Raw genomic sequence first — 21,503 nt, 5'->3', positions numbered from 1 at the left:
TAAAGCCTGAGAAGTACATAAAAAGTAAACTAAAAGCATTCTTTCCTATTTTTAGTGTAAAAGAAGTATACTAATAGCACACTTGAATAAACCTCTTTTTCGTAAGGGAAACCATCCTCACATTTTCATGGGACTGACAAAGTATTGATTTAAAATGTAATAATATCACATTTGTTTCATATATGAAATACAGAAAGATCTCAGTTGTGTATACCCCCCTATACACACAGATGCACAAGATGACAACAGCAGATGATAAATCACTCACACTGACCCCCAGTCACTAACACATCTCACATTCTCCTTTTGCACGGATGATTTCTGGTTAAAGTGGCCATGGACCAGACATGATTCAGATACCCAAAACAGATGGTTGCAAAATCATTCAGAAATTTAAGCAACATTTGTGGCTTCATAACTTCCCTTTTTTCACATTCTGAGGCAGTCAACAGCATTTAGTCAAAATGACCTTATTTGAGCAGTCTGACGATAGGTTTAAAACGATCCGCTAAAAGTAACGAATTAGATCCAGCACTAAAATACATCCCTTCTCATTCAGTCTGATGTAGTTTTGCATCCCTTGCTAACAAATCATCAGTATAAAGTCCATGAACATGAGTTGTGTATGTCCTTATAATTAATACAGAAACAATGTATCATTGATGAGCTTACTGAATATATACAAAACTCAATATTCTAACAAAATATAGACTGAAACTATTGCCAGGGGTATTTAGTATAAAAAGTTATAGCCATAATCATGCTTTTGGCTAATTATACTTTGTGTGTTTGTGTGTGTGTACCTGTCCCAAGTACCTACTAAATTTGTATCCAAACAGCGCCATGAAACCAGTAGTTCAATTCCAGGCTGCAGCGAAGTCAGATTGTGCAGAAGAATCATCTGTTTCCTGTGGTCTTGTCCTGGTGGTCCTCTGAGACAAGGTTTTTACAGGGGGTCTGTATCTGGGGCTCTAGTTGTCCTGGTCTCAGCTGTCTTTCAGGGCAGTAGAGGTCCTTTCTAGGTGCTGATCCACCATCTGGTCTGGATACGTACTGGATCCGGGTGACTGCAGTGACCCTCTGATCTGGATACAGACTAGATCTGGTGGCTACAGTTACCTCGTAATAGTAGAGAAACAGACTAATATTAGCATAGATGCCATTCTTCTAATGATGTAGCAAGTGCATCAGGTGTTATGGGAAGTGTTCCCAATTATAAACACATGAATTAACATTTCTGCATTTGACATTGAGAGCATATGCCATCATTTAGATATATTTTTGAGATGGAAAAATGCAGTTTTACAAATGCTAGAAACGTGGCTTTCTAAGGAAATATTGTCATCAAAGAGCACACCTAGGTATCTAACTGATGATGAAGAATTGACAGAGCAGCCATCAAGTGTTAGACAGTGTTCTTTGTTATTACGTGCAGAGTTATTTACAGTAGGTCTTATAATTAATTCCTCTGTTTGTTTGTTTTTTCAGAATTAAGCAGTAAGAAATTGCTCGTCATTCAGTTTTTTTATATCGACTATGCATTCCATTAGTTTTTCAAATTGGTGTGTTTCACCGGGCCGCAAAGAAATATAGAGTTGAGTATCATCAGCACAACAGTGAAAGCTAACAGCGTGTTTCCTGATGATATCTCTCCAGAGTAACATGTAAAGCGCGAAGAGTAACGGCCCTAGTACTGAGCCTTGAGGTACTCCATACTGCACTTGTGATCGATATGATACATCTTCATTCACTGCTACAAATTGATGTCAGTCATATAAGTACGATTTAAACTATGCTAATGCACTTCCTATAATGCCAACAAAGTGTTCTAGTCTATGCAAAAGAATGTTGTCAATAGTGTCAAACGCAGCTCTAAGATTCAATAGCACTAATAGAGAGATACAACCACGATCACATGATAAGAGCAGGACATTTGTAACTCTAAGGAGAGCAGTCTCTATAATACTATGATACGGTCTAAATAAAAACCATTACGCCTGTGGAATGTCCCCATTTAGATAGTCAAGTAAATGTGTATGTGTTTGTATGTGTGTGTGTAAAGAATCTTCCATATTTTCAAAAATTATCACAAAAGACAGGATGACACATTTTACGGGGGAGACATTTCTTCTCAAGAGTGGGTATAAAACAGCCAGTGTGTTTGACTGTGTATCATTAATAGATCAGTATGGAGCTCAGTCTACTTCCTCTAATGCTCTGTGAGTATAATTTTCTTATTTTGTGTAATGATGTGGTGAATCAGTGTTCATCTGTATTTTATTTTCTTATGTATTTAATGTTTTCATTCATGCTGCTATTAATCTTAGTATCTAATCCAGTTCATGATATCTGTGTGTGAAAGTGAATTATACTCATGTGCTGCATCTATCTCAGACAGATCAGTGTATTTATTATTTATCATGTTCTGAAATTTTGTTTTCTTCAGTAGATCTTCACCAGCAGCTAGTACATCTTTATCTTTACTTGTGGTGTGATGTGGTGACATGAAGTAATGATGAAGTAATGATGGCATGCAACATATGATTTGCAATTCATTTTCTGTGTTATTTCAGTTGTATGATGACAGCAACACATTGATATTCTTAGCTATGCACACAGATGTTGTCTTCACTCTTCCTCTTTAACCCTCGATCATTCTGCTAATTCTTGACAAATTCTTGTGAAATTCCTTTCAAAGGTTTTGAAATATATTCATGTAGTTATATTTAGAAGCAACTAAATCTAATAATTAATCAGTAATTATCTTTTCACTTTTCAGTGCTGATTTTAAATGTTCATCCTGCACACACCCAAGGTGATTTATATATTTCTTCAAGTATTCACACATATAATGTATATATATTATGATCAAAAATACAATAACATGTTAAGAAGGGCTTTTAGTTACACGGAAATAAAGGTAGTTGTAAATAAATTGAGTTTATTGTTCTCATTAAGCAGAGCAAGTATTTTATTATCAGCCAATTGTCCATATGGCAGTAACATGTATAATATAATTCACACTATGTGGTTAGTTAATGTCATGTATTGAGATTAAGCAAACACAATTAACATTCAGTCTGTCTAAAATGCAGCATCTACAGTACAAAACAACCCAGTCTCAGTATAAATAACAGAAATCATAAGATGTGATAGATGATGACTCATGAAGCAGCCATGATGTATTATTAATTATTTACAGGCAAACCCAAATTAACTGTAAAGCCCCAGAGTTCAGTGTTCACTGGAGACACAGTTACTCTGATCTGTGATGAGGGACGGTCAACTGGACGGACAATTTACTGGCTCAAAGACTTTAAGAGAATAAAAGCTGGTTCTGCAACAGTAACACTGAGAGAAGTGAGAGTCTCTGATGGAGGAAGATATGCGTGTGCTGTAGAAAGAAAGACCACACAAAGCCAAGGAGTCATGCTAACAGTAAGAGGTCAGTGCTGTTTTTACAGGACAATCTGATTTAGAGTTTACAATAATATTATGAAGATTAATGTCCCCCAATCACAATATCATGTGCTGTCAGTTAAAGTAACTTCAGTTTGTTTTGCACAGAGAGACCCAAGCCTGTAGTGCGTGTCCAGCCTGATGGACGTGTGTCCAGAGGACAGACAGTCACTCTCTCGTGTGACATACAGCAGACAGACGTCATCAACTGGAGCTACAGCTGGAATAAAGATGATTCAGAGATTCATGTCAGTCAGTCTCAGGAATACCGAATCAGTTCTGTTAATGAATCTCACACAGGTAATTACAGCTGCACTGGAAGAGAAACAGGAGGATCACGATACTCACACACCAGTGATAAAGTTACACTCACTGTATCAGGTGAGAGTCCTTATATCTGTTCACATCAATCTGACTACATGAGCAGAAATGTCTGTAAATGAGGAACCTTAACCAATTAATGTTTAATATAATGTGCATTGATTAATGATCTGCTACTTATTTACTGTATGTCATTTGTAGTAAATATGCAGATAAATAACTTAAACTAAAGGTATTTTAATAAATGTGTTTACTTCAGGCTAGATCATGTCACAATCAAATTGCAGATGATAAGCTACACTTAACCAACTTTATTTTTAAACATCAGGATCTTCAGGACTAATGTTTTCAGAAGCTCATGTTCTGATAATTGGAGTGATTGCAGGACTGAATGTCACATTGCTCATTTTCTTTCTGGTTTTGCTGTGTTGCGGCAAACACAACAAAGGTCCGTTTCATCTCTTTAAATCAGCACACTTTTACAGACTTTCTTAACTATAATTACATTTGGAAGTGTTTTATGGTTAAAGATAAATTTATATACTGTCATAATCTGAGGTCAGGAAAGCTGTTTGTGAATCATTCCTGAGAGAAAAAGAGGAAAATGTCTCACTCATTCTTTATGTTTTAAATGCAGACACTATATGGACCTTCTGATGTAAGGATTGACCTGAAGACAATGATTGAAATTAGAAGAAAAAGAAAGAAAACAGAAAACATGACACCAAACCTGCTGAGAGGTCTTTTGCAGTTGTTTGTTGTATCATAGTACAGCAAAATAAATGAATATATAATAAGATAATTGTGAAATAAATGTATGAGCCACTCTTGTCATCTGTTAGGAAAGGAGAGTTATGACACGGTTTACTCCAAACTGAAGATTTAAGGTGAAGTAAACTAAAAACAATTCAAAATATCATAAAATAAGCCATGTTTTATACTTGTGAATTAATTTGTATAATTCCAGGTTCTGTTACTCAACTTTTATCAACAATGGAATTTAAAATTGTTATAAAAGTTGATGATTTGGGTAAATTATCCTAATTATTAATCATATTGTTTAAATTATTAATCATATTGTTTAATAAATTATTAATTATAACATGCATATATTCATGATCCATGATATTTTAAAAGAAGATTTGTGTCCCCACAACTAACTGCTGATACAGTACCACTGGGTGCATATGCATTCATCTTACATAATTGTTACGTATTACAGAATAATGCATATTATAAGAGAATAGAAATAGGATTATGTTCATGCATTAATCTTTCCTCTCGCTGTCCAATACATATCATCTTGGTGATGATTTGGTTGTTTCATCCATATTTACAATTTATATATGCTCAATGCAAATTTTGTGATAGTTTTTGATAATCTTGCATCTTCTTTATTTACTCTGTGTTTGTTCTCTTGCTTTCATACCTGTTTTACTTTAATCATGCATGTAAAACATTTTTTTCCATGCAAGTTGTAAGAACTAAATAAAGTACTATATCACTGGTGAAGTGAAACCAACTGAACTAGGGTTGTAGTACTCGAGTCCGGTCTCGAGACATTTTTCTATCGTCTCGGACTTGTCTCGGACTTGGTCATTGGACTCGCCAAATGTTGTTGTTGGTCTCGACCGAGTCCAGCAAAAAAATACAAATAATAATTATAATTCAAAACAAAACCCAAAAACACTAGGAGCGCAGCTTTCTCCTTTTTCCAAAGCACTCTGTAGCCTGCGATCCAGTGGAGTCTGCTGTTGCTGTTGCTGCTCTCCATGAAGACGCAGAGGTTTCCAGCAAAGAATAAATGGATTCCCAGCACTAAACATCCTTTGCTGTAGCTCTGCTGATAAATTCATTTTAAAAATCTATCCTATCCTTGTACAGCTATGATCAGCTGTTTCTCCATCTTGGCTTAGCTTTCAAATTTGTTCCGGGAAAGGATGTGCATGACCAGCGGTGCACTTACTGCGATCTGAAAAGTTTATATATTTCTAATTTAATTTTGTACCTGTTAGATTGTGTTTAATTTACGTCTACACCTAGATAGCCTTAAACTTACCATTTACAATACTGAAATACTAATTCATGTTGTACAGTATAAGGGTTGCAAGACTACTGATTTCTTCTAGTCGATTTTTATTTATTAAAAAAATACTTCAGTTACTTGGGATCCACATTGGGGCAAGCCGTGGAAGCCCAGACATACTAAAAGTGGGACCTGTAAGGGTACTGCATATGGGTCTTAATTGGGCAATTCATGTCAGACCCATTTGAACCCCACCTGCCCAAATGGGTCTAAAGTGGGTGTGCACCCAGGATCCAGCCGTGGATGCCCAGATGGGCTTTAAAAGGGATCTATAAGGGTGTTATGTGGAATCTTAACAGGGCAATTTATGACAGACCCATTTGGGCCCCACCTGCTTAAAGGGTGTTTAAAATGGGCTTGCACCTGGGGTCCACACAGGGGCCAGCCGTGGATGCCAAGATGGGTTTTAAGTGGGACCTGTAAGGGTCTTATATGGGTCTTAACTGGGTAATTCATGTCAGACCCATTTGGGCCCCACCTGCCTAAAGGGGTTTAAAGTTGGCTTGCACCAGGATTCAACCGTGAATGCCCCTGTGGGCTTAAAGTGGGCTCTGTAAGGATCTTTAAACTGATAACGATATTTACCGATATTGAATTTTATAGCCAATATTGGCCGATAATATCGAGCATCCCTAGTTGTCTAAATATGCGTTTCTGCCCCAAGGGACAGGCGTCTGGGACTGGGCTATTATTTGAAGTGTCACAGTAGGCCTGCAACCTTTCTGAGAGTCTACTAATCAGCATAATTCAACACAGCGTAAACTTTGACCTATTTTGATGTTTTTTACATTTTTGGGAAGTTACATTTTTCATTTTCTGCACAACTAACAAAAATGACTGATGTATTGTTTTGGCAAAAGATCTAGATGTATGCAATGTTTGTTCTTTGTTGACTAGCATGACTTGAAATGAATTGAGTTATAATTACTCAACATGCTGATTAGCCTACATGAGTTACTACAAGTTACTAAAAATTGTACAGTAAGTAATTACATAAATTAATAGGCCTACATAGTTACTTTGCACCTCTGCCATGCAGGATCCATGTGTTCCCAGTTCAAACCCAACTTAGCATATAAATATGCTATGTAGGACCCATATATGCATTCCCAGATCAAACCCGTCTGGCCATCCCCACTCAGCCCATAAATGTGCCATGCAGGACCCATATATGTGTTCCCAGTTCAAACCCATGGCCACTTGGCCCAAAAAATATGTTATGCAGGACCCATATATATGTTCCCAGTTCAAACCCATGGCCACTTGGCCCATAAATATGCCATGCAGGACCCATATATACATTCCCAGATCAAACCCGTCTGGCCATCCCCACTCAGCCCATAAATGCACCATGCAGGACCCATATGTGTTCCCAGTTCAAACCCATGGCCACTTTGCCCATAAATACACCATGCAGGACCCATATATGTGTTCCCAGTTCAAACCCATGGCCACTTTGCCCATAAATGCACCATGCAGGACCCATATATGTGTTCTCAGTTCAAACCTATGCCCAATTGGCCCATGCCTGTCCTTTATGGGGCCCATGTAATCAGCTCATATGGGCTTCCTATGTGGGAGTCATACTACAAAGCCTACATGGCACCCATCTGATTTCACCCAGCCAAAGCCCATGCCCACACAGTAACCATGGAACCCATACTCAACCCGTCTGGGCCCCACATGGCATTGCTGGCTGGGTAGTGTAGGTTTAATTTGTTGTTGTTGTTGTTGTTGTTTATATTTAACTGATGAATAAAACTAGTTAACTTGCCACTGTGTGCAAGCATTAACAAATGGAAGTAGATAATTTATTTATATCACAGGTCATTCACTGATTGAAAGGGTAAAGGAAATGTATTTTCCATATGTACATTATTGTTATCAAATTTAACATATTACATGATTAGACATGCCTATATAGCATCAAAAACAGTTAGGAAATATGAAGTTGTAGAAATTGCTGCCTCTGTAGGACATTTACAGTTTACAGATGTTCAGATTTTGTAGGTTTTGTGCCTGATGAGGCCTATATCACTTGAAAGTTAATGTTTTAGATGAAAGATGGAAACCAATAAATAAACCCCTCTAACATGTCAGTCTTTAACTTAAGGCATTTTCTGACTGTGTGTCAAACATTTAAAGCTCATTCAGCCAGTCTCTGAGTAAATGCATCACACTGACAGGAATCAATGATTATAAACCCGAAGATCCAAGTAGCATCACAGTCAAATCAGACAACAAGAAGGCAGGAAACATGACAATATCAAATAAAGGTTACAGTTTAGATGGTCCGACAAATATTTTAAAGTAGTTTAAACAATGGATATTAATTTATGTGACCAGATTAAGGATAAATGTTGTTTTGGATTAATTCTGATTCTAGTTCCAGAGATCATCATGTCATTTCTGTATTTAAGGCACACATCATCACCAAAGACTGGATAAAAACAGGTCAGCACCCACAGCAACTGTCAGAGGCCTGAAAGCGGAAGACTGTCATCCAATTGTACTTGTAGATGTTGCAATACAATATAGTCCCACATACTTTGCTATTCTAATTGTGCTTATGTCTGTATTAATAGCAGTGGGTGGAAATTTATTTATGTTTTATACCATCATCGTGATAACATAGTCATTCGCAAGCCTACAAGCTGAACCACTATAGTGAAACCATCCTTACATTTTCATGGGACTGACAAACCTGGTATTTATTTAAAATTGAAAAATATCACATTTGTTTCATGTATGAAATACAGAAAGGTCTCAGTTGAAAAGACCCCCTCTATTATCACAATGAATTCTGGTTAAAGACGCCAGACATGATTCAGTTACCCAAAACAGATGGTTGCAGAATCATTCTGAAATTTAAGCAACATTTGTGACTTCATAACTTCTCTTTTTTCAAATTCTGAGACAGTCAACGACATTTAGTCAAAATTACCTTATTTGAGCAGTCTGACGATATGTTTAAAACGATCCACTTAAAGTAATGATTTATTTAGATCCAGCACTAAAATACATCCCTTCTCATTCAGTCTGATGTAGTTTTGCATCCCTTGCTAAGGCCTGGTTCACACGGGACGATTTTAAAATTGTCGGCTGATTTTCCAAACCTGAGAGACCCCACACACGGCGATAAAAAAATCACGGGTCTAACAGTTTTGGTCGTTCCGTGTGTGGTGTGCAGCCACACGGCAATATCAACACATCACACACGAACCGATTTGACTCCCGAGCATTCCCAGGTCAGACGGGAAATCTCGTAAAATCCCTCGAGAACAAACATGACTTTAGAGTAAAAAATCATGGCGGATGAAGAGGATGCAGTGGCCATAGTTTGTGCTTTGTTTTTAACGGAAAAAAAACACAAGAAAAACAAGAAAAGGCAATGGTCAAAGAGGTGGAGACAACGCGAGCATGGACTATACTTGCTATATCATAATATGGAGAGAAGTTGTTGTTTTATCTCATAGAAATGTACAACACAGATTAATAACCGTTGAAATAAACGGTCATATATTCGTTTCCATGTACTCTGGTGGACTGCAGTTGTGGATATAGTTATGCCCATCGACTTTATTTGTATTTGTTATATTATATACGCCTCGTCACCTCGCTTTCTGATTGGCTACACGCCACAGTCCACAGGCTACGTGATTGTTTGTCCTCAGGGGACTCCACACACGAGAAGAAATCGGGCCAAATAAATCCAACATGTTGGATATCCCCGATTTGAGATCGGAGCGGTCCCGACATTCTTCCGAGCAGAGGAGAGCTGTCTTAACACACCACACATGGCAGGAATATTTGATCAGATTATTTTACGATAATCGGAGCATCCTAAGATTGTCGGAAGGGGTGAATCGGGGCTAAAATCGGCCTAATTATCCTGCCGTGTGAACCAGCCTTAAGAAATCATCAGCTTACTGAACATGTACAATATTTTTGTGTTTGTGTGTGTGTGTGTGTTTAAGATTACACAAACACACTAAATCAGGGGTGTCAAACTTACGGCCCGCAACCTGCCTGCAACCGGCCCACCAGGGAGTTCAGTCCGGCCCGCGGGATAAATCTTCAATATGAAAAAAAAAAATTACTTTTACATGTTTACCTTTAGAAAAACAATTTTATGAACCAACTGGCAAAGACGACTTCAGGACATAACCGAACCGACAGGAACATTTTACATGACCATAACTTGACAGGCAGATACACCGTCTACGGTCTTGACCCAACAGGCAGGAATGACCTCTGTAGGTCTGACAGGACAGGCAGGAACACTTTACATGGCCCAGATGTGACCGGTAGGAACAACACTTGAGAACTTGACAAGACAGGAACAATCTCTATGGCCAAACAGACAAAGTAGGTTGGGGCAACCCCTGAAGGTGTGATCTCTGGACACTTGACAACATCTTCTGGACACTTGACAACATCTGTGGACATGACAGGGGGATCTCTGGACACTTGACAACATCTTCTGGACATGACAGGAGTGATCTCTGGACACTTGACAACATCTTCTGGATACTTGACAATATCTGTGGACATGACAGGAGGGATCTCTGGACACTTGACAACATCTGTGGACATGACAGGGGGATCTCTGGACACTTGACAACATCTTCTGGACACTTGACAACATCTGTGGACATGACAGGGGGATCTCTGGACACTTGACAACATCTTCTGGACATGACAGGAGTGATCTCTGGACACTTGACAACATCTTCTGGACACTTGACAATATCTGTGGACATGACAGGAGGGATCTCTGGACACTTGACAACATCTGTGGACATCACAGGAGTGACCTCTGGACACTTGACAACATCTTCTAGACAATTGACAACATCTGTGGACATGACAGGGGGGATCTCTGGACACTTGACAAGATCTGTGGACATGACGGGGGGATCTCTGGGCACTTGACAACATCTGTGGACATGACAGGGGGATCTCTGGACACTTGACAACATCTTCTGGACATGACAGGAGTGATCTCTGGACACTTGACAACATCTTCTGGACACTTGACAATATTTGTGGACATGACAGGAGGGATCTCTGGACACTTGACAACATCTGTGGACATGACAGGGGGATCTCTGGACACTTGACAACATCTTCTGGACACTTGACAACATCTGTGGACATGACAGGGGGATCTCTGGACACTTGACAACATCTTCTGGACATGACAGGAGTGATCTCTGGACACTTGACAACATCTTCTGGACACTTGACAATATCTGTGGACATGACAGGAGGGATCTCTGGACACTTGACAACATCTGTGGACATCACAGGAGTGACCTCTGGACACTTGACAACATCTTCTAGACAATTGACAACATCTGTGGACATGACAGGGGGGATCACTGGACACTTGACAACATCTGTGGACATGACGGGGGGATCTCTGGGCACTTGACAACACCTTCTGGACATGACAGGAGTGACCTCTGGACACTTGACAACACCTTCTGGACACTTGACAGGGGGATCTCTTGACACTTGACAACATCTTCTGGACACTTGACAACATCTGTGGACATGACAGGAGGGATATCTGGACACTTGACATCTTCTGGACATGACAGGAGTGATTCTCTGGACACTTGACAACATCTTCTGGACACTTAACACCATCTGTGGACATGACAGGAGTGATCTCTGGACACTTGATAACATCTCTGGACACTTGACAACATCTGTGGACATGATAGGAGAAATCTATGGATACTTGACAACATCAGTTTGGCTCATCACTTCTTGCTGAAGGCTATCCAACAGTGTGAGGAGTTCAAAGACTCGGGCACTAAGAGCGTCCACATCCTGTGCAATGGTGTTGAGCTGGATGGCATGCTGACCCAATCCCTGCTGTATGAGAGCCGAGCGAAAGTGGATCAGATCACGCTGAATCCATAATTGGCCAGACTGTTCTGTCGGGATGAAAACAGGCTTGATTCAGAAGCGGGTTACACTGAGCTTTATTGAAAGCAAATAAAGCAAGGCAGATGAGTATCGTTCCACAGTTTAGCTCATTCGACAGCCGAATACCAGAGACATGAGAGCTGGAATCTTCTTGGAGTACTGCATTCGTGAGAACAAGAATCAGAGCAAAACAGCAAAAGACACTGGAGCCTGAAGACAAGACAAGACAAAGTGAGGTGAGTACAAAGACCAGCTCGAGCTATTCTTAAGAGTTATAACAGTCTGGCCATGAACAGAGATACACAGGGAATTATAAAGGGGAAAAAATTAGAAGAGCATTGAGAACAGGTGGCGAACAATTAAGGTTAACAACGGAGAAACAAGGAGGGCGGGGAAAACTCAGATCAGACAGGTGGACACAGAGAGCTGTCAAACCATCCAAACACACACTCACAACCCCAAAAGGCAGGTGATTAGCCCCAAACCCTGACAGGAAGTCAGCCCATGTTACACCATTATTAAAAGGGGGCGATCCATCTATTTTGAATAACTATAGGCCTATTTCTAAGCTGTGTATATTAGCTAAACTCCTTGAGTGCCTGGTTGGTGAGCAACTAAAGGAATTTTTAAATATGAATGATATCTTATCACCTTTTCAATCAGGGTTTAGGAAACAACATAGTGCCATATCTGCAGCATTGAAGGTGATAAATGATATTGCTGGGGCATTGGATAACAGGAAAATATTTGGTGTGTTGTTTATTGATCTTTCGAAGGCTTTTGATACAGTTGATCACGGCATTCTTGTGAACAGTCTATTGAGCACTGGCTTGTCTAAGCATTCGGTCGATTGATTTGGAAATTATTTGTCAGGTAGAACCCAAAGTGTTCGGATCGCTGGTTCTGTGTCTTCATTTTTGCCTATTTCCAAGGGGGTTCCTCAAGGCTCAGTATTAGGGCCCATATTATTTTCAATTTATATAACCAAACTTTGTGAAAATCTATCGAATGCTATGTATCACTTCTATGCTGATGACACTGTTATTTATTGTACTGCATCATCTACTGCACAAGCCCTTGAGCTTTTGCAGTCTGCATTTAATACTGTTAAGAACCGTTTAAAACAGCTTAAGCTGGTCTTAAATGTACAAAAGTCAAAAATAATGGTATTCACAAACTCAAGACAACTTCCAGTTTCTTCTTCAAGCATCTCAACTTTTGATGGAAATTAAATTAAATTAGTTAACAGTTATAATTATTTGGGTATAATGATTGATTTTAAACTATGTTTCAGAACCCATGTTAGCAATCTGGTTTTGGCTTGGCTATCTCTACAGATCAAAATCATGCTTATCCGTTCACGCTAGAGAATACCTGGAAATGGCCACTTTTCTTTCCCATATTAGATTATGGTGATCTGATATATATGAATGCTTCTGCCCAATGTTTGAAGAAACTGGATGTTGTGTATCATTGTGCATTAAGTTTTTTCACTGGTTGTGGTTATAGGACACATCATTGTATCCTTTATTATAAAGCAAAATGGCCCTCTCTTTATTCAAGAAGGTACAATCACTGGCTATGTTTGATTTACAAGGCACTTCTTGGACTAGCTCCTACTTATTTGAGTGTGCTTTTAACAAGTCATCATGGCCATTATTTATTTAAAAAAGCCTTTATGTTTGCAGCACCTTCTGCCTGGAACCTTCTTGAGAAATCAATGAAAATGACTACCTTTATTTCTTATAGACAGTTTGTTTCAACTCTGAAGAATGTGGAGCGGATGAACATTGGTCAGTGTAATTGTTCATAAAGTTATATTGATCCTTATTCAGCACTGGGTCTTGTGATATATAAATGTATGTGTATTTCATGTGGGTTTTTTATATGTTGGAAACTGTTCCTTATGTTTGTTTGTTTGTTTTTTACGCTGCATCTTGGCCAGGTCTCTCTTGTAAAAGAGTTTTTAATCTCAATGAGTTTTACCTGGTTAAATAAAGGATAAAAAAAATACAAATACAAATTTTCGGTGGGCCTAACAGCACATGGTAGCACTGAGCTTTAGGGTCTGATTGGCGTTTGATTCAATCAGTTTTCCCGCTTTTCAGTTGGTACTGGCACCCTCATATTTGACATCTTCCTACATGTTCACGGAGGTGAATGGGAAGCCCGTGTGCCACGCAGCAAGTTTCAGTTCTTAAGGAATATAATATTCGGTGCCACTATGAAACTCAGCATGGCAAAAAATACAACAGCTTGCATGGAGAACTGAGAAGACAGAAGGTAAATGAAATGTTGGTGGGTCTGAGGAAACAGCAGTCTGTTTTCACACGGAGCAGAGAGGCCAGTGCTGCTGCAATGGAAGCCAGGTACCTAATTGATACCGAAACAGAATCATCATCAAAGCCGTACTGTGAGGGGGAGTTCGTCAAGAATTGCATGTTGAAGGCTGCCGAAATTGTATGTCCTGAGAAGCGACAAGCTACAAGCCGAGAAAGTACAAGCCGTTAAATGGAGGGGGTGATTTTTGGTCATATAATTGTATTTTGCATCAGGAGGCATTATGCTGCAAGTCATTAAAAATGGATCACGTCATGGAGGTGGTTGTCCGAACTGTTAATTTCATTCGAGCCAGAGGTTTCAATCATCATCAGTTTGTCAGCCTTCTCAGTGACTGTAACATTATTCATGGTCTGCCATACCACACTGAAGTAAGATGGTTAAGCAGAGGTGCTGTGCTAAAGCGCTTCTTTGATCTACGGGGGGAAATTGGACATTTCATGGAGGGAAAAGGAATTACAGTGCCCACTATGGCTGCAGGACCTTGCATTTATGGTTGATATTACAGAGCACTTGAATAATCTGAACAAAATGTTGCAAGGATGCAAAAAAATTATAACACAGTATTATGACAGCATACGTGCATTCAAGTTAAAGCTCACATTATGGGAGACGCAGATGGCAAGCGGTGACCCTGCTCATTTTCCCTGTCTAAGAGATGTGTGCGCAGCAACCATTAATCCTGAGATGAGACGGTACAAAGAAAAGATTTCAGGGTTGCTGAGGGAGTAACGAGAAACGATTTTTCTGATGTGAGTTTCTGATGTGCCTGTTGATGCGCAACTTGAAATAATTGATTTGAAGTGTGATAAATTGAAGGACAAATTTGCCTCTCTGAGCTTGGACACATTTTATCAGTATCTCCTGCCAGGCTATCCCAAATTAATGGCACTGGCTGCAAAAATTAGGGGTGCTCCGATCACGATCGGCTGATCGTTAATGCTCATCTCGTCAGTAAAGCCGGTTCTCTAATCAGCGGTACCTTTGTGAGCAAATTTTCTCAGTAATGAACATTAATAAAATCAAACTGCGCTCAAAGCTCACACATAAGCACTTAAATGAGATTCCCAGAAAAATGCTGCCCCCAGAAAAAAAATTAGTTTGACACCCCTGCACTAAATGAAAGTGGGAAATTGTGGCCTAGTGGTTAGAGAGTTTGACTCCTAACCCTACGGTTCTGGGTTTGAGTCTAGGGCTGGCAATACCACGACTGAGATGTCCTTGAGCAAGGCATCGAACCCTGGGCGCTGCAGCATAAATGGCTGCCCACACACTGTGTGTGTGTGTGTGTTCACTGCTGTGTGTGTGTGTGTGTTTTTGTGACATATCAGGACACAACTCTGTATAATGACATGGGTATGACACAGGTATTACAAGGAGAGGGTGACTTGTGAGGACATAAGCCATGTCCCCATTTTTCAAAACGCTTAAAAATCATACAGAATGAGTTTTTTTGAGAAAGTTTCCTGTGAGGGTTAGGTTTAGGGGTAGGGTTAGTGAATGGCAATAGAATATACTGTTTCTACATTATAAAAACCATTACGCCTATGGGATGTCCCCACTTTTCACAAAAACAAACGTGTGTGTGTGTGTGTGTGTGTGTGTGTGTGTGTGTGTGTGTGTGTGTGCCCTTTGGATGGGTTAAATGCAGAGCTTGAATTCTTAGTATGGGTCACCATACTTGGCTGAATGTCACTAAATAATCTTCCATATTCTCAAGAATTGTAAGAAAAGACAGGATGACACATTTTACGGGGGAGACATATTCTTCTTTATTTGCTTGTAGGAAGTTTTAAGAGTGGGTATAAAACAGCCAGTGTGTTTGACTGTGTATCATTAATAGATCAGTATGGAGCTCAGTCTACTTCCTCTAATGCTCTGTGAGTATAATTTTCTTATTTTGTGTAATAATGTGGTGCATCAGTGTTCATCTGTATTTTATTTTCTTATGTATTTAATGTTTTTATTCATGCTGCTATTAATCTTAGTATCTAATCCAGTTCATGATATCTGTGTGTGAAAGTGAATTATACTCATGTGCTGCATCTATCTCAGACAGATCAGTGTATTTATTATTTATCATGTTCTGAAATTTTTTTTTTTTTTTCAGTAGATCTTCACCAGCAGTTAGTACATCTTTATCTTTACTTGTGGTGTGCACTATGCACACAAAAGTTGTCTATTCTTCCTCTTTAACCTTTGTCATTCTGCTCATTCTTGACTTCCTCCATTTTTGATAGATCTGAAAGGATAGAGATAGATTGAGATGATTTGATAAAATAGAGATGATAGAAAGAGTTGAGCTGATCAATTCTGCTCATTAACAATATACAATTGATCTCAAATATCATTCCACTGCTTGTAGTTTGCTATTTTGAATTGTATCTATATCTATAACATCTATAATATATTTATCTATAATAGAGTTTATTTCTCTCTCAAATTTCAGTGTAAACTATTCAAATGGAGATGTTTTCTTGTAAAATTCCTTACAAACGTTTTTAAAGATATTCATGTTGTTCTATTGAGAAGCATTTAAATCTAATAATTAATCAATAATTGTATCTTTTCACCTTTCAGTGCTGATTTCAAACATCCACCCTGTACACACTCAAGGTGATTTATTTCTTCAAATATTCACACATATTATGCATATGCATTATAATACTAAATATAATAACATGTTAAGAGGCACTTTTTATTTACATATTTACTTCTACTACTTCATTATACCAAATGTCCATATGGCAGTAACATGTATAATATAATACACGCTGTGTGGTTAGTTAATGTCATGTATTGAGATTAAGCAAACACAATAAACATTCAGTCTGTCTAAAATGCAGCATCTACAATAGAAACAACCCAGTCTCAGTATAAATAACAGAAATCATAAGATGTGATAGATGATGACTCATGAAGCAGCCATGATGTATCATTAATTATTTACAGGCAAGCCCAAATTAACTGTAAAGCCCCAGATTTCAGTGTTCACTGGAGACACAGTTACTCTGATCTGTGATGAGGGACGGTCAACTGGACGGACAATTTACTGGCTCAAAAACTTTAAGAGAATAAAAGCTGGTTCTGCAACTGAAACACTGAGAGAAGTGAGAGTCTCTGATGGAGGAAGATATGCGTGTGCTGTAGAAAGAAAGACCACACAAAGCCAAGGAGTCGTGCTAACAGTAAGAGGTCAGTGCTGTTTTTACTGATTTAGAGTTTACAATAATATTATGAAGATTAATGTCCCCCAATCACAATATCATGTGCTGTCAGTTAAAGTAACTTCAGTTTGTTTTGCACAGAGAGACCCAAGCCTGTAGTGCGTGTCCAGCCTGATGGACGTGTGTCCAGAGGACAGACAGTCACTCTCTCGTGTGACATACAGCAGACAGACGTCATCAACTGGAGCTACAGCTGGAATAAAGATGATTCAGAGATTCATGTCAGTCAGTCTCAGGAATACCGAATCAGTTCTGTTAATGAATCTCACACAGGTAATTACAGCTGCACTGGAAGAGAAACAGGAGGATCACGATACTCACACACCAGTGATAAAGTTACACTCACTGTATCAGGTGAGAGTCCTTATATCTGTTCATATCAATCTGACTACATGAGCAGAAATGTCTGTAAATAAGAAACCTTAACCAACATGTTTAATGTTTAATATAATGTGCATTGATTCTCTACTACTCATTTACTGTATGTCATTTGTAGTAAATCTGCAGATAATAACTTAAACTAAAGGTATTTTAATAAATAAATGTGTTTATTTTAGGCTAAATCATGTCACAATCAAATAAAAAAAATGCTGAGATGTCTTTTGAAGTAGTTTGTTGTATCATAGTACAGTAAAATAAATCAACGTATAATAAGATAATTGTGAAATAAATGTATGAGCCACTCTTGTCATCTGTTAGGAAAGGAGAGTTATGACACGGTTTACTCCAAACTGAAGATTTAAGGTAAAGTAAACTAAAAACATTTGCAAAATATCATAAACTAAGTCATGTTTTATAGTGATTTAATTTGTATAATTCCAGGTTCTGTTGCTGATGTATGATGAATACGATTACTCAACTTTTATCAACAATGGAATTTACAAATGTACCAAAAGTTGGTGAATTGGGTATATTATCCTAATTATTAATCATATTGTTTAAATTATTAATCATAACATGCCTATATTCATAATCCATGATGTTTTAAAACAAGATTTGTGTCCCCACAACACATGATTCTTCTAACTGCTGATACTGTACCACTGGGTGCAGATGCATTCATCTTACATAACTGTTACATTACTAATATGTATTATAGAATAATTAATATTTTAAGAGAATAGAAATAGGCCTATGTTCATGCATCAATCTTTCCTCTCTAAAGTCTAAGTGGACGTCCATGAAATGTGGAGTCCCACAAGGCTCTATTATTGCACCGCTCATGTTTAGTCTCTATATGCTTCAACTAATTCAAATAATGAGAAAGAACCAAATTGCCTATAACAGCTATGCTGATGATACCCAGATTTACCTAGCCTTATCTCCAAATGACTACAGCCCCATTGACTCCCTCTGCCAATACATTGATGAAATTAATAGTTGGATGTGCCAGAACTTTCTTCAGTTAAACAAGGAAAAACTGAAGTCATTGCATTTGGAAACAAAGATGAAGTGTTCAAGGTGAATGCATACCTTGACTCTAGGGGTCAAACAACTAAAAATCAAGTCAGGAATCTTGATGTGATTCTGGAGACAGACCTTAGTTTCAGTAGTCATGTCAAAGCAGTAACTAAATCAGCATACTATCATGTAAAAAACATTGCAAGAATTAGATGTTTTGTTTCCAGCCAAGACTTGGAGAAACTTGTTCATGCCTTTATCACCAGCAGGGTGGACTATTGTAATGGGCTCCTCACCGGCCTTCCCAAAAAGACCATGAGACAGCTGCAGCTCATGCAGAACATCTGAGCATATCACACCAGTCCTCAGGTCCTTACACTGGCTTCCAGTTACATTTAGGATTGATTTTAAAGTACTTTTACTCATATATAAGTCACTAAATGACCTAGGACTGAAATATATTTCAGATATGCTCACTGAATATAAACCTAACAGACCACTCAGATCACTAGGATCAAGTCAGTTAGAAATACCAAGGGTTCACACAAAACAAGGGGAGTCTGCCTTTAGTTACAGTTGGAATCAGCTTCCAGAAGAGATCAGATGTGCTAAAACATTAACAACATTTAAATCTAGACTTAAAACTCATCTGTTTAGCTGTGCTTTTACTGAATGAGCACTGTGAAATGTCTGAACTGATTGCACTATATTTTCAGTTTTTTTATGTAAAATCATTTTCTAACTATTTTTAAATTCATTTTAATTAAGTAAATGTTTTAATCATTTGAAAAGTTGTGTTATTATTTTTCTTCATGATTATTTTACTTTCTTTTATGTTAAGCACTTTGAATTACCATTGTGTATTAAATGTGCTATATAAATAAACTTGCCTTGCTTTTCCTCTCGCTGTCCAATACATATCATCTTGGTGATGATTTGGTTGTTTCATCCATATTTACAATCTATATGCACAATGCAAATTGTGTGATAGTTTTTGATAATCTTGCATCTTCTTTATTTACTGTGTGTTTGTCCTCTTGCTTTCATACCCGTTATACTTTAATCATGCATGCAATAAAATGTTGTTGTTTTCTCCATGCAAGTTGTAAGAACTAAATAAAGTGCTATATCACTTGTGAAGTGAAACCAACTGAACACTACACTGTGTCTTTTAAACCAGTTTAACCATCTCTAAATGGCATTTTTTATATAAAAATTTCAAAAGTCTTCTGTTCACCAGAGATAAATGTGAATTACCTGTTTGTGCTGCCAGTAAAAACCACATCAGTTATATCCAGAAATCGTTAATCATATGCCCTTCATCAGCTAAATACTTTACAATCTAGACTCTAGTACTTTGTTTCATTATGAGCTTAAATCTGGGATGTCTAATCTTGCTCTGAGGGCTGGAGTCCTGCAAAATTGTGGAAAGTTGTGGAAGTTTCTAATGAAACTGAAGACCTTGGTTACTTTGGTTCAGGTGTGTTTAATAAGAGTTGAACTAAACTCTGCAGGATAGTGGTCCTCCGAGAACAGGTTTGGACACCCCTGCTTTAAATGAAATAGAATGCAGTCAACATATAACAAATGATCAAAATAACTACTATGCAATTGCCTTTATTTTACAAAAATAAAACTGTTTAGTATCACATTATAATTTACATCTTCATACCTAACTAAACGGTTGTCAACCCAGAGAGAATGTGTAATACAACAGACAGTTATGTTCAGAACAGCATATCATCACTATTTCTTCAGTATGTATACTGTGCACAGTATGCTATTTCTTTCTCTTTTTAAATTTTATTTGACAAAATGTGCAACTAAATGATACATCAGATAAATAATGCTACAATCATGTAAACTGCACTCAACTTGACTTTTCATTTCCATTGTAAAGAATGAACTAAAGACTATATGTGCTGTGATTTTAAAATGATGACATTATTAAAATGGTATAAAAATGCAAAATGACACTATTTTCAGAGATGACAACTCAATATGCTACACGATGATGTCACAGGACAACAACATGGGACTGTTTGAAATGTACATCATTCTTTCCATTCCACAAAATGTTCTAGAGGTTCTTCATATTATTAAAATATTGCTATGACAACATGACAACTATGACAACATATATATATATATTTGGGGAACCAAAAATAATTTTTGATCCTCAAGACCATCTAGTCACTGGTGAAAACACAAACTTTACATTAAATACCAGTTTTTTTTTCTTTCTCACAAAGGTCTTAAATCTCCACTGAAGTGACTTCTCTGACATGTATGTGTTTGTACTTGTGAACACTCTTCTCTTGGCAATACTACAATGAAACCTATAAACAAACCCAATAAAACCAACACCAGTGGTGACAATGATCCATGGCCTGAAGATAAATACAAATATTTTACTTATCCAGTTCTTCCTAAAGCCAAACAAGTGACATTTAAAAATCACAATGACATTTATCCATCTAATAACTTCCTACAAGAAAGATTTAATTGGGAGAACCATTCATGTAGGTTCTGTGCGAAAGACATTGAAACTGCAGATCATATGTCTTTCCAATGTGAATCTGTACTTTATGGCTGGAATTTCAAAACTGGCTTCATTCCAAACATACATCAATACACTCTGTATTGTTGAAGGAAAATATCCTAGTCTTTTTGATAAATAACTTAATTATTTTGTGCAAATACTATATTCATAGATGTGAGTATTTAAA

The 21,503-nt window shown here is 37.8% G+C and overlaps 1 protein-coding gene across 3 annotated transcripts in view; it reads left to right on the top strand.

The window, feature by feature from the left end:
* Positions 1-2,134: 2,134 nt before the first annotated feature.
* LOC128017439 (low affinity immunoglobulin gamma Fc region receptor II-like) overlaps positions 2,135-21,503 on the top strand; it is a 33,212-nt gene continuing 13,843 nt past the window's right edge. The window contains exons 1-6 of one of the 3 annotated variants that reach the window (XM_052602839.1): positions 2,143-2,219; positions 2,780-2,815; positions 3,203-3,445; positions 3,568-3,840; positions 4,109-4,228; positions 4,418-5,232. In XM_052602839.1, the coding sequence (XP_052458799.1) occupies positions 2,189-2,219; positions 2,780-2,815; positions 3,203-3,445; positions 3,568-3,840; positions 4,109-4,228; positions 4,418-4,437 (723 nt within the window). In that variant the 5' untranslated portion in view covers positions 2,143-2,188 and the 3' untranslated portion in view covers positions 4,438-5,232. Of the gene's footprint in view, positions 2,220-2,779; positions 2,816-3,202; positions 3,446-3,567; positions 3,841-4,108; positions 4,229-4,417; positions 5,233-17,098; positions 17,342-17,454; positions 17,728-21,503 lie in introns of those variants that run through there. The other 2 variants (XM_052602838.1, XM_052602837.1) reach the window with 2 other exon arrangements.

Source organism: Carassius gibelio, chromosome A7, assembly GCF_023724105.1.
Source record: "Carassius gibelio isolate Cgi1373 ecotype wild population from Czech Republic chromosome A7, carGib1.2-hapl.c, whole genome shotgun sequence".
Lineage (NCBI taxonomy): Eukaryota > Metazoa > Chordata > Actinopteri > Cypriniformes > Cyprinidae > Carassius > Carassius gibelio.
This window is presented reverse-complemented; position numbering and strand designations above follow the sequence as displayed.